Source organism: Chiloscyllium plagiosum, chromosome 2, assembly GCF_004010195.1.
Source record: "Chiloscyllium plagiosum isolate BGI_BamShark_2017 chromosome 2, ASM401019v2, whole genome shotgun sequence".
NCBI classification, from domain to species: domain Eukaryota; kingdom Metazoa; phylum Chordata; class Chondrichthyes; order Orectolobiformes; family Hemiscylliidae; genus Chiloscyllium; species Chiloscyllium plagiosum.
This window is the reverse complement of record NC_057711.1, coordinates 123,369,691-123,387,313: the sequence shown is the minus strand read 5'-3', so window position 1 is coordinate 123,387,313 and position 17,623 is coordinate 123,369,691. Positions and strand designations below refer to the sequence as shown.

Genomic DNA, 17,623 nt, shown 5'->3' with positions numbered 1-17,623 from the left:
CACTGATTGTAACAGTCACCCAATGAATATGCATGTTGCCTTATCTGGATGCTCCTCCCTATAAAATAACTAGATAATTCATTAAGAAACTGCTATTTCAGAGAAGATCAAGAAGTCATGTCTCTGTGCACATGGGCAACCAATCTCTCCCCCTCCAGAATAGAGATGAAGGAGGTAAAACGATATTGTGTCTCTGAGCATTTTGCTTCAACTGAGGGAGGGAAACAGGACAACACTATCCTGGAAAAATAATGCAACAAATTTATCTAACTCCTCTGCCATTTCCTAGTACCCAGATTATTTCTCAGCCTCACATTCTAAGGAACTTGTATTCAATTTGGTTTTTCTTTACTTTTTATAAACATTTACATAAGACTTTGCTGTTCATCTTGACATGACTTTGCTGGTTGATCCTGAAAGATGATCTTATCCCTGTTTATTCTTTTTTGGTCATGTTTTGATTTTTAAAACTTTCTGAATCATCTGGCTTATGGCAATCTTTGCTACATTGTACTTTTTGTACTTCAACTTTCCTCACTAACCATGTTTGGATTATCTCCTTCCTAGAATTCCTTTTTCATGGCATATGCCTTTGACACGAGGTACGAATTATATCATTAAATATCTGTCATTGTTCCTCAACCATCCTTGCTACCAGACTCTTTCCCCACTACACTCCTACCTGATCTGTCCTCATTCCTTTGCAGTTACCCTCACTTGAGTTTAACAAATTTGCTTCTGACACAAGTTTCTCCCTTTCAAACTGAAAGCTAAATTCTACCCACGTTATGGGCACTGTTTCCTTGGCAGTCTTTTGCCCCAAAATCTTTTATTATTCTAGAGGAATTTATTCTAGAGGAATTAAGGGCTACGGGGAGAACGCTGGTAAGTTGAGCTGAAATGCGCATCAGCCATGATTGAATGGCGGAGTGGACTCGATGGGCCGAATGGCCTTACTTCCACTCCTATGGCTTATGGTCTTATTATACCTGCCTCATAACACATCACTGGATCCAAAACAGTCTGATCCCTGTTGGACTCACATGTTGTTCTAGGAAACTGTCCTGAATAGGCTTTATACATTTTACCTTGTGGCTACCTCTGCTAATCTCACTTTCCCTATCTATTTGAAAATTAAAGTCATCCATGATTATTGTACAGCCTTTTTACAGGAACCTAATTATATCCTGATTTATTCTCTGCTCCACCATATAGCTATTATTAGCAGGCCTACAGATTGTTCCCTCCACTGTAATCTTAGTCCTTTCATTTCTTATCTCCACCGATATGGTTCAAATGTGTTCTGATCCAAGATCATGAACAAGACCAAATTGGAGAACTACTAAAAGTTCAATACAGAGAGAAAAGAATGCTAATTCTATACCATTGGGCTACCAGTGACGATCTAAATATCATCACGAGTCACTGCTAATTTCCAATAACCAACTGCAGGGTGTAGTAACATTTTATTTGTTAAATTTACCAACTAAGCCTCCTGTTGGCAAAATAAAAAATCAGTGATGTCTAACACCCTTTTGATTCATCCTATCATTTCCAGTTCAGATCTGTCAGGATATTCACTCAATTTGGTGAAAGCTTTCTTGTGGCCCAATAATTGTGTTTATCTATATATGATTCTAATAATGCAATATCTGGAAGAAAATCTCACATATGGTCGTTCTCAGTAATTTTTGAATTAAGTTAACATGACAATTGGACACCAACAGGGACCAAATAAATAGCTTACAGATTTATTTGGGATTGGCTTTGACACTTGCATATCAAGATTAATTTGTGTAAAAAAAAAATTAATTTCAATGTAACAATCAATGGTATTTTTAATTCCTAGGAATCCTTTGAAGTTGTGACAAAAGTCTACTGGAATTTTCAGAGATAGAAAGCTAGAGCTGACGTCCAGTTTGCTTTACCTAGGCTGGGAATGATGAAAAAAAGGGAAACATACATTATTCCCCAACAAGTGCAACATGATCAGCAGGTAAGCTTTGAAAACACTTTGAGACACTTGGGGCTGTTTTCATTAGAGAAAAGAAGGTTTAGGGGTGACTTGATTGAGGTGTGAAAATGAAAGGATGGTTGACTTTTCACTCTGAAAATATGCACCAACTCAAATCAGGGTTATTTTTCTGGAGATTCTGCTATTGGCTCTCCAGGCTGGAGCCTGCTTATTACCAATGTTCTGTCTGAGCCACATAATCATGTGCATGTGCAACCACTCTGAAGGATGGCATACAGAGACTAATAGTGTTTGTGAAGGATTCAAAGCAATGGGTTTGCACCTCAAAACCCAATAATAAGCTTGCAGCAGGTTAAAAACATGCTCAGCTCAAAATGGTCTACAAGCGATGTGTTATGGGGCTCCTACTTCAAGAAGAAAGAACCAAGAAAAACACTCAAACTTAGCATCTAGGTGATTTAGACAAGACTCTGGAAGTGATTTTATGGTCGTCGATATTTGCCCTAGGTTCAACTTAGTGATAGCAGATTGCTGATTGTCCCAACTTTGCAAAGAATAATCTCAAGGAACTGTCAAAATATAGCAGACTTAAGGAGCCCATGCAACTGATATGATTGGAGAACTATGTGCAGCGTATTTGCCGTGTACTGCTAAAACAGTCCTAAATCAATATGCTACCATTGGGGCGAAAGAGATTGCTAACGTTTATGAGGATTTCCAGTTTAGTACATGCCAACCTTCATACTTGAGAAACTGGATCTCCCCACGGACAACAGCAGCATAATTCAAGCTGGAGGAGTGGGCAACTAATTCCCAGTGAAGTCTCCCTTACCTAATAGAAAAATCAGTTTCTGGTGCAGAGACCTCCAAATGTATAAACTCTGCAACAATTCTTGGTGTTTTTTTTCAGCATGGAGGGAGAGAGGAGTGATTTTGGAATCACACATTCAGATTCAAAGAGTGTTTGAAATGGGACAGAAGGAGGCCATTTGGCTGATCACTTCGGTGCCAGTTTTTAGATTACTTACAGTGTGGAAACAGGCCCTTTGGCCCAACAAGTCCACACCGACCCGCCGAAGCGCAACCCACCCATACCCCTACATTTACCCCTTACCTAACACTATGGGCAATTTAGCATGCCAATTCACCTGACCTGCAGGTCGTTGGACTGTGGGGGGAAACCGGAGCACCTGGAGGAAACCCACGCAGACACGGGGAGAACGTGCAAACTCCACACAGTCAGTCGCCTGAGGCAGGAATTGAACCCGGGTCTCTGGTGCTATGAGGCAGCAGTGCTAACCACTGTGTCACCGTGCCGCCCCACAGTTCTTGAAAGCTCAACTTGAAATTTGTGAATGCCATGGTAAGCAAGTCTTAAACAATCATAGTTCACACCTATAGGTGATTAAAATAACAGAATATTTCAATACATCAGATACTTTGACACACTGAACACTAATTAAGGCACAGCTGCAGAGATCTGATTATCTGTGGCTCTGTTTGAAAATTGTGGAAATGAGGCACAAAAAACTACGATGGAACACGATTAAAACAAAACTAGTTCAGAAGCAGAATTCCAAAGTTTTGAGAGATTCAGAAAACTGAATTTGCTTCATTTAAGCAAAGGACAAAGGAAGAAGAAACTAGAATCAAGCTTTAAACCTTAATGTGCTTTGTGTGTGCTGCAAGCAGTTCAGTTAACCCCAACAGAGAAAAGCACACGAGGCCACCAAAATAAATATCATCAAGCCTTACACAGGACAACACATTTTTCCTCAGCAATTGTAATAGACTCAATAAAAAACCTTGCCCTTTCTGGACTTCCAGATAACTTAATGTTATGTAAGTTAAATACATATAACTTTACGTTTTCTTAAGAACACTTACTATAACTATCAATTACTGGAAATGTGTTGCTGGAAAAGCGCAGCAGGTCAGGCAGCATCCAGGGAACAGGAGAATCGACGTTTTGGGCATAAGCCCTTTTCCAGCAACACATTTCCAGCTCTGATCTCCAGCATCTGCAGACCTCACTTTCTCCTCATAACTATCAATTAACCCATCAATCCCTAAATTTCCGTGGAACTTGTGTAAACTGCAATGCACAGATTCTCCTGAGTACACGCATCCTCCTGATCTAACACCACGTTATGACTAGCTTGGTTACTTCTCTCCTAAAAGAAATAGTCACGATTTATAGAACTAAGAATAAACAGGTGATCAAAAAGGAGTCAGTGATTCAACCCTCATGCCTGTACTGTCATTAATCAAGTTCATAGATAAATCTGTTTCCTATTCCCATTCAACTATCTTTTTCCTTATCCCTTAATACCTTGGACTAGCAAAAAAAACGATTAATTTCAGTTTAAAATTATTAACTGAGCAAAGCTTTTACTTTGGGTGAATTTCACAATTCTATCTGTATTAGTGTATCCTAGCTTCTCTCATGAATGATTTAGCTCTGACTTTAAGTCATGTAACCCTGTCCTAGACTCCCCACCAGCAGAAATGAAATTACTTTACACCTGCACTATCAATTTATGTATTTGTTGTGCAAGGTAATGAGATGAGGCAGAAAATCTGAGACCAGCTTTTGGAGTGCAGACCAATATGCACAGGTCTGAGGTATATTTGATCAACTTTTCCAGGTACATTATGACACACCTCCGAAGCAGGTCAGATTTTAACTGGGCACTCCTTGCTTAGTCTTTTACTTAGTCTTAGTAACAATGTCTGTCTAGCTAATGAAACTTGGTCCTAATTGATATTTTGGCATAATCTACATGGTATCAGGACAAAAGCCTCTTTTGAAGAGTGATGAGTGGTTGATGCTGTATCACTGTAAAGCATATTAGGCCCAGCCAAGAAAATAGGGATGGTGGCAACAGCATTCCACCCTCATATACTCAGATTTCTAACTCCAAATATTTTGTTCAAATCATTCTTTAAATCTTCCATATTGAGTTGACTACAAGCCAAGTTAATGTCATCTCTCCTCATAAATTAGCTATTGGAATCTTGGTAATACTCTGAGGAATATGCGCTGCACTTTTTCAAAACTAATGTAACCTTTAGGGCAAAGGTAATGTCACCATAATTCCAGAGGACCATAGGGCTGTACCCTCATTAGACAGAGAGAGAGATGATGACAAATAATGGTGGAACCTAAGGATCGCCATGCCCCAGGTTAGAGGAGAGGTTGAGGAGGATAGTCCTTCATAGGAACCACAAATAGTGCAGGAATTGAACCAATGTTGTTGGCATCATTCTGCATCTGTCCAGCCAACTGAGCTAACAGAACCCCTATCCTTTAGGCAACAGAGCCCAGAACTAGACACAGGACACCAGGTGATGTTTATCCAGTGTTTAATAAAACTGGAGCAAAACATACATCCTTTTTCCTTCGCCACAGCAGAGATCCCAGAAGACCAGACTAAACCCAATATTGTTGCTTTGTTTAAGAAGGGCAACAGGGATAATCCAGAAAATGATAGGCCGGTGAGCCTTACATCAGTGGTACAGAAATAATTGAAGATGATGCTTAGGGACAGAATTTACTTTCATTTGGAAAATAATTGGAATCACCAAGCGATAGTCAGCTTGGCTCCATGATGATCTTGTCTCACAAACTTGATTGTTTTTTGAGGAAGTGACAAAATTGATTGATGAGGGTAGGGCAGTGGATCTTGTATACCTGGACTTTACTAAAGCATTTGACAAGTTAGGCTGGTCTTGAAAATTAAGGAACATTGGACCTAAGGTGAGTTGGCTGATTGGATAAAATTGGATTTTGTCATGGAAGACAGAGGGTAGTTATGGAGGGTTTTGTTTTACTAGAGTCTGTGACTAGTGGTGTTCCACAAGGATCAGGGCTGGGACCTCTATTGTTTGTAATATATAGATGGTTTGGATGAAAATGTAGGTGGTCTGATTAGTAAGTTGCAGACCACATGGAAATTAGTGGAGTTGTGGATAGTGAGGAAGGTTATCAGACAATACAGCAAAATATAGGAAAGTTAAAAAGTTGGGTAGAGTAAAGGCAAATGGAGTTTAATCCAAACAAGTGTGAGGTGATGCATCTTTAGAGGTCAAATGTAAGAGGAAGCTATGCAGTGAATGGCAGGATCATTGGGAGCATTGCCATACAGAGGAATCGTGTGGTGCAAGTCCTTAGGTGTCTGAAAGTAGCAACATAAGTGGAAAAGGTGGCAAAGAAGGCTACAGCATGCTTGCCTTCATCAAATTGAGAATAAAAGTTGGGCATTGAGTATAACAGTTGACAATTCATGGTGCAGCTGTATAAGATTTTAGTTAGACTACACTTGGAGTATTGTATGCAGTTTTGGTTGCCATATTATAGAGAAGATATGGAGACTTTGAGAGGGTGCAACAGGGTATTGCCTGAATTGGAGTCTTTTAGCTATGAGGAGAAGATGGACAATTTCGGATTTTTTTTATTACAATGTTGGAGTCTGAAGGATGACCTGCTGATAAACTATACAAAATTATGAGAGGCATGGATAGGGTGGATGGTCAAAGTTTGTCCCCAGAGTGGAAATGTCAATTACTGGGGGGGGGTGGGGGCATAGGTTTAAGGTGAGAGGGGAGAAGTTTAAGGAGATGTGCGAGGAAACGTTTTTTTACACAAGAGGTTGGTAAGTGCCGAGAACACTTTGCCAGGAGAGGTGCTAGGAGCAGGTACATTGGCAAAGTTCAGGAGGTATTCAGACAGGGAATAGAGGGACATGGACAATGTGCAGACAGTTGGGATTAGTTTAGAATAGCATCAAGGTAGCCACAGACATGGTTGGATGAAAGATCTGTTCTTGTGCCAGACTGCTCTGTTATATTCTACATATAAAATCTAACCATAATGTTTTACATTCCACTACCTTTGTGCAAAGAGTTTTCTTCTGTATATGAATATGACAGTTTAGTGATCAGTACATGGACTTTGATGCTTTTTATATTACCAGCTCAAAGACACTTTTTTTTTTGCACTGTCCAGGATAATGTGCCAATACCACATTGGAGCAGCCGACAAAATACAGATGTCAGAGTTTGTCTGCAAAATTGTGCAATATTAGACAATAGACTATAGGTGCAGGAGTAGGCCATTCTGCCCTTCGAGCCTGCACTACCATTCAATATGATCATGGCTGATCATCCTTAATCAGTATCCTGTTCCTGTCTTATCTCCATAACCCTTGATTCCACTATCCTTGAGAGCTCTATCCAACTCTTTCTTAAATGAATCCAGAGACTGGGTCTCCACTGCCCTTTGGGGCAGAGCATTCCACACAGCCACCACTCTCTGGGTGAAGAAGTTTCTCCTCATCTCTGTCCTAAATGGTCTACCCCGTATTTTTAAGCTGTGTCCTCTGGTTCAGCACTCACCCATCAGCGGAAACATGTTTCCTGCCTCCAGAGTGTCCAATCCTTTAATAATCTTATATGTCTCAATCAGATCCCCTCTCAGTCTCCTAAACTCAAGGGTATACAAGCCCAGTCGCTCCAGTCTTTCAGCGTAAGGTAGTCCCACCATTCCAGGAATTGACCTCGTGCCGCCATTCCAGGAATTGACCTCGTGATTAATCCAATTATAACTGGAAGTATGAGAGAAATTGCAGAAATATAAAACTGTGATGGTCTATCTCACATAGGAGAATGCACTGGTTTGGAAAATTCTATGAAACTTCAAATTGTACAAGTTTCATGGTGGAAAAGGGATGAATAGTTTGGTTTTGTTTCATTCTTGACACTATCACAGAATCTTACAGCCTTAAAGGAACCATTCAAACTATTTTGCTCATGTAAGTTCTTTCAGTGAGCTATTCAATTTGTCCTATCCCATTCTGCTTTTACTAAAGCCCTGCCATTTTTTTCCATTCAACTAAGTAGCCAATAATCTTGATCAATGAAACTGCTGTCATATTCCTTTCAGGCAGTGCATTCTGGATTGATATCATTCCAAGAAAAGATATCTCCCCACCGATTCCTTTCCTGACAATTTTAAATCTGTGACCTTTGGCCATGGTTCTTCCTGCTATTTGCTGCTCATTTACTTTACCTTACTGCATTAGATGAACAAAATTACTTTGGCTTGAAAGTTAGCACATGATGTTGGCTGAAATAAAGCATGAAGGTTCAGGAGATATCGGGCAGTATCTGAGTAGAGAAGCCTTGTCATGCTGTTTCATGTATGTGGGTAAAGAACATGCACATGTTGTCTGCTTTTCCTCTCAAGTGACTCACTCGCTGGAAATTTACCCAGCGTGGGTGGGATTGCGGACAGCTTGTCAAAGGCAGAAAGGCTATCATTGCACAGGACTATTTCCCAAACTTCCTATTAAAAAATTCCAAGTGTCGGAGCAAGACTTTAATGCTTTAGTTTTGACTATTGGCACCCCTTTTAAACTTTTCAATTGAATTTGAATGGATAGAATTTATGATCTAAATGAGACTTTTAAAATGAGTATTTTCCCTCAGCTTTCTTATTAAAAATCTGCAGATTGGCCACAATGTTCTTTTTGTCTTCTGCCACAAAGATAGCAAAGAGCAGGTTGATAAGCAAAGTGCATGACTATCAAAATAAATTTCATTGCCGTTGAGTTCCAGGACGACACCCGAAAGAATACTTCTGGCAAGTCATTTTGTGAAGCAATGCAAGTCCTCAACCATTTTACAGTTCACCTGTAGCAAACAATTTATACCAATTATGGTAATATAAAACAATGCAGCACAATCGCTCAGAGCTGTGAAACCTCAGGGTATATATGATTGGAAAAGCAACACAATTATTCTGTTTGAAGAATGCCATTGATCTTTTAAACCTTCTGGGTTACTATGATAATTCAGTCACACTTTATTTGAAAACAACAAAAACGTCCATCTATTGTTATTGAGACCCCTGTTGGATTTGATCTCCAATTGCAAACTGATTTTAGGAAATTTCACAAAAATAATATTTCTTTTCCCCCCCGAGTACAAATTATCTTCACGTCACAAAATAACCAGATTTCTTTTTTTCTAAACAAACACACTCCCGTTACTTAACCACTGCACATTTGCAGTCAATTTCTAACATTAATAATATACCACTTAAACTATCGGTTTCAATCAATTGGTCGTATTCTTGCCATATTTTAGAAATGTTTTTATTTACAGTGCACTATTTAGGTCATCCTACAGTATTTGACAGCTCATGAAGAGCATTTTAAGTGTAACTATTACTGTAATATGGGAAGCATGATAGACGGATTGTACATAACCATGTCCTGCAGTGAGAACGGTGATAATTAACCGATAACGTTAATTTAGTAATATAAATTGCGAGATGTAAATTAACCGCAGGATGAAAAAGCCTTTGGCTCTTTGAAATAATGCCAAAGGATGTCCAGTTGAGAGGGTGACTTTGGTTCAGCATTTCAGCTAAGAGAAAGCAACATCAAGAGTGCAGAACTTCCTCAGTTCCACGTTGCCTTGACAAGTGCCCATGTCTTCAGAATGAAGCTTGAAAGCCCAACCATCTCACTCAGATGCAGCACTGCAACTGAACCACAACTGACAGGTTCAAACACTATTCCAGCTGATATTCCAGAGTAGTATGGTGGAAATGTTCTGTTGTTGTAGGTGATGTCATTTCCTGTTCATTTTCTGAGGGGTTGATAGATGGCACCTAGATCTAAACTCAAATCCCAGTTGACTATTTGGGTAGCTACAAATGGCCCAATGACACCTTTAAAGAAGAGCAGGAAGTTCACCAGGTGTTCCAGATGTTATTTTCACTTTCACCAGCAAAAGGCAAAGATTAACTGGTCATTTGTTGATCTGCTGGTTGACCTGACTTTGAGAGTGCTTCCTTAAAATTTAGTATAATTTAAAGTAATCAAATGGTTTTACAGTACTTTGCAAAGTGAGTAAACAGTGCTTTATAAAGCCTATAGACATGAATGCCAGTTCAGAATGGTGGATCTATTAAATATTTGAACTAATGGAACATTTCATACCTGAGATAACACAGTTCTAGAGAATGGAAGGTCAGCATTCAGCAAGCTTGAATATTTCAGAAAGGAATGTATTCTCAAATTAACAAACAGCCTGTACTAAAATGGCAAATTTTAGTTATATTAAATTATTCAAACGCAGGGAAGGGTGTATGGATTTTCAATCGTTTACTCTATCAAAGAGAAACTTCAAAATGTTTTGCGTGAGAAGTGTTGTTAGTGTCTATGTGAATGGGAAACATTGACAGACTCAAGTTAGATCAGACAAATACCACATACCGTTTTCATTAAGTGGACCAAACTCCAGTGAATACTTCAGAACATGGTAATTGTTCCACACGTACAGTTTATGGTCGCGAGGGTTATAATCCACTGCTGCAATATACTGGTAGGAGTTCGGAAACAATACATCAACATTTCCATCCATGCTCAGCTCAGTGTTATAGATATAGTCGATTTTATTTCCAGTGGCTTCATTGTCATCATCTTCATAGACTGATTTCACCACATAGAGAATCCCACATATCATAAAAGCATTTGAAGCTGACCTCTTGTCATAAGCGGTATTCCAAGTACCCTCAATCCTTAATGTATAAGGATTTAATTGGCTAACCACGATTTTGCCATTGTTCTGTTCAGTTGCGTAGATAACCCACAAACCATTTTCATCCACTGCAAGGTCAATATCAGACTTTCCTCCCCATCGATAAGGCGATGTGTCATGGTAATTGGCATTCGCTATGATGGCCTCACCACTCTTGATCCTTGTCCTGAGATCAAACTTCACAATGTTTCTTGTTCGTTCTTTATTGAAGAATAGTGCTCCATCATACACCACGAACCCTGTTCCATCCACTCTATGAGGAAGCTTGTATGTGATGGTTGGTCGACCAGCAATAAAATCCCCCATTGAAGAGTATTCAGTTAACGTATCTGTTCTGTACGGGGTCCAAGGCATATAGTAGACCTTGTCAGAAGCTTGAAGTGGGTCTTTGCACCAGGCGCCTGACTGATGATCAGACTCAAACAAATGATCCATTTGATAAACTGCTTTAAGTGTTCCAGGGCATAAGAAAACTGTGGAAATAGAACATAAGAGAGAGCTATTAAAATCCTAGAAATGCAGTTCAGGTTTGGTACAATAATGAATTTTTGCTTTTGACTTTTCTGGAGATTATCAAAATAATTTAACATCGAATTTGTTCTTCACTCAAATTTACGAAGTACACATACATCCATGAAGATAGTTCAAATTTTGAAAATTTAAAACACTGAATAAAATTTCTAGAATTCTGAATAAATAACTCTTGATATTTAGAAACTGATTTAAAAAAAACAAATAAATAAGATGGGAGTAGTAACTTAAGGTTTTAACTGAAATTGCGAGATCATTATACAAATTGATAATTCTTTTGAAATAAAACTTACAGTTTAATAGCAACAAGAAATAATTGCATCCATTTAGTGAAAGCTGCTAAGAACACAACAAAATGAAAGAGGCATGATATAGATAAGTTATTTTTTGGGAAAGAAGAAAAGCAGGGAAACATGACGGTCATCCATGATCTAATCTCTTCTAATGAAGCAGAAAAACTGAACGTGGTGGAATTAAATGTGCATGTTCTGTTAGCAAGCAACAGAATGATGGAGAGTGTACCAAAAACTTAGTTAAACAAACCTCTACACAACAGCATCAAGAGCAAAGTAGCTGTATATATAATGTTAATAAAGTAACTGCATAACAGTGATTGAAAATAATTAATTTCTAAGGTATTTTATTACCTTTCTGTTCCACTTCTACTTAGGCATTGGGGAAAGGAAGAAAGAAATGAAGGAGAAAAGAGAACAGATTAATGGTAATCAACCATGTGGCATTACTGTAAAAAATACATTAAAGGTGAGAGATAGTGCATAGTTTGGAGAATGTATCCATCACAATTGGGGCAGATAGTTTAATTATTTTGTAAAAGTGGTGAGAAACAGCAAAACAATACTCAAGCAAGACAGCTCTGTTTAAAGTGGTTGTCAGGATACCTGCTTAACTTGAATAAATGTCACACAATTGGTACAATTCCAGACAACATATGCATGTTCCAGCACGATTCAACTGGCCTTAACAATTACAGTCATACAGCTTGGAAACAGATCCTTCAGACCAACAAATCCACGCTGTCCATAATCGCAAACTAAACTAGTCCCCACCTGCCTGCATTTGGCCCATACTCCTTCAAACATTTCTTATTTATGTACTTATTCAAATGTCTTTTAAACAATGTAACTGTACCCACACCCTCCACTATTTTGCTCATTTATATGTGTCAGACATTAATTTTGACCATTCCAGTCCATGTGAATGGGTAACCATTTGTCAAGGCTTAAAATAAGAAGCCCAGCAATGGGTTAAATCAACAGAAATTCTTAAACCTGAAAGTCATTTCATTTGAGCGTTACTGTTCTTTGCACATCACTCATCAGTTAAATTTCCAAGGAATGGAGATGGGCAGATTACTGAAATAAATTGTCAACAAGGACGCGAAAGAAGCAGGATGCAAACAAGGAATTCTCTTCTAAAACCATTTTATCAAAACAAAGGTAAGATGTATGGCATGCTTCTGGCAAAAATCCATTTGTCTGGCCTTTTTTTAAGATGGGTTGAAGGCAGAATGAAAGGTTTGGTGGGACAGTGATTACTATAAAAAATAAAAGTAATTTACTCAACCATTGCACATACAAATTAGCACACATGCAAAAAAGAGCTTCAGGACTGGACTGAGAAGGAAACTGTTAATAATGTCACTTGCTGGACTAACAGGCCTGACAAAATAAGATCTCTTTCCAGCACATGTTTATAAACCCTCTAGCTCAGCAGAATATGGACTAACCCAACCACCAAGGCTCTGAGTGAAGGCCTATTGACCAGATCCATGTAATCTCTGTAGCTTGGAGATGGAGCATGGTGTAGCACAATGCCATCATAGAAAATAGTTTTAAAACCTCTAATACATTTGAGGTGTTGAGAGGGCAGATGAGGAAGCAAATGGTTTTAAAAGATATATTTATACATTAATTTAATTCTTCAAAGCCTACATTGCTCCATTAGATCTTTGGTCTCCCAGGGACTAAAAGGAAATGGGGAGCAGCAGGAGCGTGCAGCTGAAGCTAGAGATTAGCCTTGATCATTTTAAATGGAGGAAACAGTCTACTCCAGCCCACTAATGTTCTGGCAAAAAAAAAAATTGGATAGTTCAGATGTATCAATTCATTTTCTTTCTAAATATACCAACGCCAGAATTAAGCCTGAAAACTAAGAGGGAAGAAACCTGAGAGCTGTATAACTTCTTTCTTTGGAAGCAAAATAAAGGATCCAAAATCTAATGCATTACCTATTGCATTTATCTTCAACTTAATCTCTACATTAGAAATAATAAAATATACTACGCTTCCATGTGGAATCTTTTGCCTCAACAATGCTCATGCAGTTGAGGTGCTAAGGTATGATCAGAAACTTCGAAGGCTCGTTTTCCATACTCAGTCCCAATGAGATGTACTTAGGTGCGGTAAATTTATAGTGCTGTGACATCCAAACTGTTATTTTGTATTTCAATGAAATTAATTGGTTTCTTTCTACAGCTTCTCTCGCCCCACTGAATACAATCACTCTTGTATTGATTCCTGAGTTGTTGCATATTACTCCCCCACAACCTCCCAAGATACTTAATACAAAAAAAAACATACTGACAGCAAATAATAAACCAAGAATTTTGACAGCAAATGTAGCTTAAAGCAGAAGGGATCACTGTGCCAAGTGTGATTTGTCTTGTGCTCGGGAGGAAAGCTGTACAACTGAACCATGCCGGGGGGAGATTTTCACCTACATTGCTTGGGCACTCATTATCACTGAGGGCAATGCATATCTAGAAAAATCGAATGGAAAGTTCACACCACCCTCATTAAATCTGCCTGATTTAATGGAAGGGCTATAGGGCAGGTGCTGTAAAAGAACTGTTGTCATACCATCCAGATTTTTTTTTCTGGGCTTCATTGAATGATTAGAGAGTAAATGTGAAAACCTAAACTCCATTGACACCAGCTCCAGAAAACATACTCTGATCCAGTTTGAAGACTAGAAAAGAAGACATTTCATACGTGGTGAGTCATGATCTGTGATTTTTCACAGCAATTGTACTGTTTACCAATTTCTCTTGTTCATTTTTCAAAACAGATTTTAACATCCAGGTAGGAAATTAGAGCAAGTGTAATTGCTTTTTGAACCTATAGTGCCATGCAAAGCTAGTCTTTGAGCTAAAGTCAATCTTCCAACATTATTTCATGCACATTAATTCCACGTAAGAATGGGTGTCTTTTCATTTTTCGATTTTTAAAGAACTTCAGATTGGAAGGAAAAATATTTTACTCTTTAAAAATAATGAAACAAAATTTACCAGGATGGCTGCATTCTTTCATAACAAGGAATTTGATACCTATTGTGAACTCTGTTTTGAATGACTATGGGTTCCTGCAAGGTGCTGATGATCAGGAGCTGAGGACTTGTTTACAAATGAAGTTCCTCAGTTAATTGGCAGGTTGGAATTGGAAACAAGTTACAGAGTCACAGACACACACAGAGAAAGAAAGTCATAGGAGTGTGTGCTGTTGTTTTCCCCAGAAGAAGCAACCTGCTCTCTGCAGTAAGAACAATCAATTTAGAGTTGAAGTCAACCAGTCGCCTTTCCTACTGCACTTGGTGTGAGTTGTGATTTTTGAATTGCTAGATCAGAGACATTTTCAAATGAATCGGTCACTTTTTACTTTCTCCAAAACAGTAGATGTTTCCAGAGAAAGATAACTGAACACCAAAAGGCCTGGCGAGCTGAAGATGGATGATCTGAACATTGGAAACAGAAAGCAAAGGCTGCTGAACTGACTTTCCAGATTTACACGACCTCCACCAACAATCTGTTTTCCTTATTTGACTGTATCGTTAATTCTTCTTTAGTACAGAAACTTGATCATGCTTTCTATCTGAAATTGGTCTGATCTGCGAATTTTTCACTGCAATTCTTTAGTTATCAATTTCACTTGTTCACTCATCAAAACAGATTTTACTGTCCAGGTAGAAAATTAGAGCAAATTTAATTGGTACAATTTGGTACAACTTCATGAATAATGGGACTCGATTTACATACTATCCCAGTGAGTTATCAAATCACTTTGTATGCAGAGCTCTATGTGTATTTGTCTTGAATATACTCAAAGAAAAAGTCTAAAGATCCAAATGCCCTTCATCTTGTGAAAATGCTGTCACTTTAACAGGTTACTTTATTCTGTTTATTTTTTGAAGAGAAGTTGTAAGGAAGAGCTGTCTCTAAGAAAGTAAATAATTTGTGAGGCATAAGGTGGGGACATGTCTCCCAGACCAGGCTTTTGAGTTTCTTTTTTAGTTTTTAGGTTTATTTTTAAGCAGAAGCCTTTGGGGTCTTAAAAGAGTTGGAACTTCATTAAATGTCTCTTGGCTGCTACTTCCTCTGAATTTTCTCTTGATTTTATTTCCTTGTAGATTAGAGAACTGCATGTGAGAATCTGTGTCATGAATTTGCCTTTTCGCCAAGAGGTGTGTCAATGGGATGTTATTATAATGGAACAGTTAATTAGTAACAGGTACTGTATCTATTATTTGGTTAAGTTTTCCAATAGTTAACCTATTCTAAATTCCTCCTTTTTTTTATTTTAATAAGAGCGCTTAAATACATTTTGTTTTGTTGAACATCGTTTGACATGTTGCACTGCAACTGGAACATGGCACTTCACATCCACCGTTAAAATAAGAAAAAGTTATAGTCTACGTTACCTTCTTAAAATATATTGAGGGTGTCTGGTTTGGTCCATAACAATTAAAATGACTGACACCTTTATCTGAGATTATGGTTCCACATTTCTCAAAGAGCAAGAACATTCCTCCAGTATCAACACTATTTATGTTCTGAGGATGTTATATGCTTCAATGATACTGTATTTCATTCTTCTAAACAAAAGAGAATGTTCTGTTCTCTCTGTATTGGAGTCATTCAAGCAAATCTCTAATGACTAGACAAATATAACCTTCCATAGGTAAAGTGACCTTTAAAATCAGATGAAAGCCTCTTGATTAGGCAGACTTTTGTCTGAGTTTTGTGCTGTTTGCTACACAGTAGGTAGAGAGGCATGATGTGATACATGTTTAGCATTCAATCTGCCCACACCATTTTGCAAGGTTTGTGAAGGTTTGTAGCTCAGCTTGAGGTTTAGGGTGTAGGTTTGCTCGCTGAGCTGTAGGTTTGATATCCAGACGTTTCATTACCTGGCTAGGTAACATCATCAGTGGGGACCTCCAAGTGAAGCAAAGCTGTTGTCTCCTGCTTTCTATTTATATCTTTCCCCTGGGTGGGGTTCCTTGGGTTTGTGGTGATGTCATTTCCTGTTCATTTTCTGAGTGGTTGATAGATGGCACCTAGATCTGTGTGTTTGTTTATGGCATTGTGGTTGGAGTGCCAGGCCTCTAGGAATTCTCTGGCATGTCTTTGCTTAGCCTATCCCAAGATAGATGTGTTGTCCCAGTCAAAATGGTGGTTTTTTTCATCCATGGCTACGGGGGAGAGAGGGTCGTGTCTTTTTGTGGCTAGCTGGTGTTTGTGTATCCTGGTGGCTAACTTTCTTCCTGTTTATCCTACGTAGTGTTTGTGGCAGTCCTTGCATGGAATTTTGTAGATGACGTTGGTTTCGTCCATGGGTTGTACTGGGTCTTTTAAGTTTGTTAGTTTTTTTGTTTGAGAGTGTTGGTGGGTTTGTGTGCTATAGGATTCCGAGGGGTCTTGGTGGTCTGGCTGTCATTTCTGAAACTTCTTTGATGTATGGTAAGGTGGTATGTTAAGGTAGGCCACCAGGATACACGAACACCAGCTAGCCACAAAAAGACACGACCCTCTCTCCCTCGTAGCCTTACACACGGATGACAAAAACCACCATTTCGACTGGGACAACACATCTATCCTGGGATAGGCTAAGCAAAGACATGCCACAGATTTCCCAGAGGCCTGGCACTCCAACCACAACGCCATAAACAAACACATAGATCTAGATGCCATCTATCAACCCCTCAGAAAACGAACAGGAAATGACATCACCACAAACCCCAGGAACCCCATCCAGGAGAAAGATATAAATAGAAAGCAGGAGACAACAGCTTTGCTTCACTTGGAGGTCGCCACTGATGATGTTACCTAGCCAGGTAGTGAAACGTCTGGGTATCAAACCTACAGCTCAGCGAGCAAACCTACACCCTTGTCCACACCATTTCCCATCTCTGGAAATAAGTGGATGGAAGACACAGTTCAGTATGCAACTCATTTCTTATAATTCCTTGACATGCCTTCTATGTTTCCCACTTTCATAATCTTAACACGAGAGTGTAGCTGTTGTGAGCAACCAAATTCTCTACCTTGAAATTTCCCTGAAATTAGGTTTGGCCTTGATCTGTTGAATGCTGTCTATAAGGCTAATGATGTATGTCAGTGACTGAATATGACGTTGCTTTCAATCATTATTTCTAATTGTCATTGCTGCCCCAAAAGTCAAAAATTGATGAAAACACCGGTTGGAAACTCAT

General features: G+C 38.8%; 1 protein-coding gene across 22 annotated transcripts in view; it reads right to left on the bottom strand.

Moving 5' to 3' along the window:
- Positions 1 to 17,623, bottom strand: part of adgrl3.1 (adhesion G protein-coupled receptor L3.1) — a 682,401-nt gene that overhangs the window by 190,812 nt on the left and 473,966 nt on the right. For 18 of the 22 annotated variants that reach the window (XM_043717822.1, XM_043717936.1, XM_043717949.1 and 15 more), the window contains 2 exons: positions 11,764 to 11,778; positions 10,261 to 11,058 (listed from right to left, as the gene is read on the bottom strand). In XM_043717822.1, coding sequence (XP_043573757.1) covers positions 10,261 to 11,058; positions 11,764 to 11,778 — 813 coding nt within the window. The remainder of the gene's footprint in view (positions 1 to 10,260; positions 11,059 to 11,763; positions 11,779 to 17,623) is intronic. The other 4 variants (XM_043717857.1, XM_043717985.1, XM_043717966.1 and 1 more) reach the window with 1 other exon arrangement.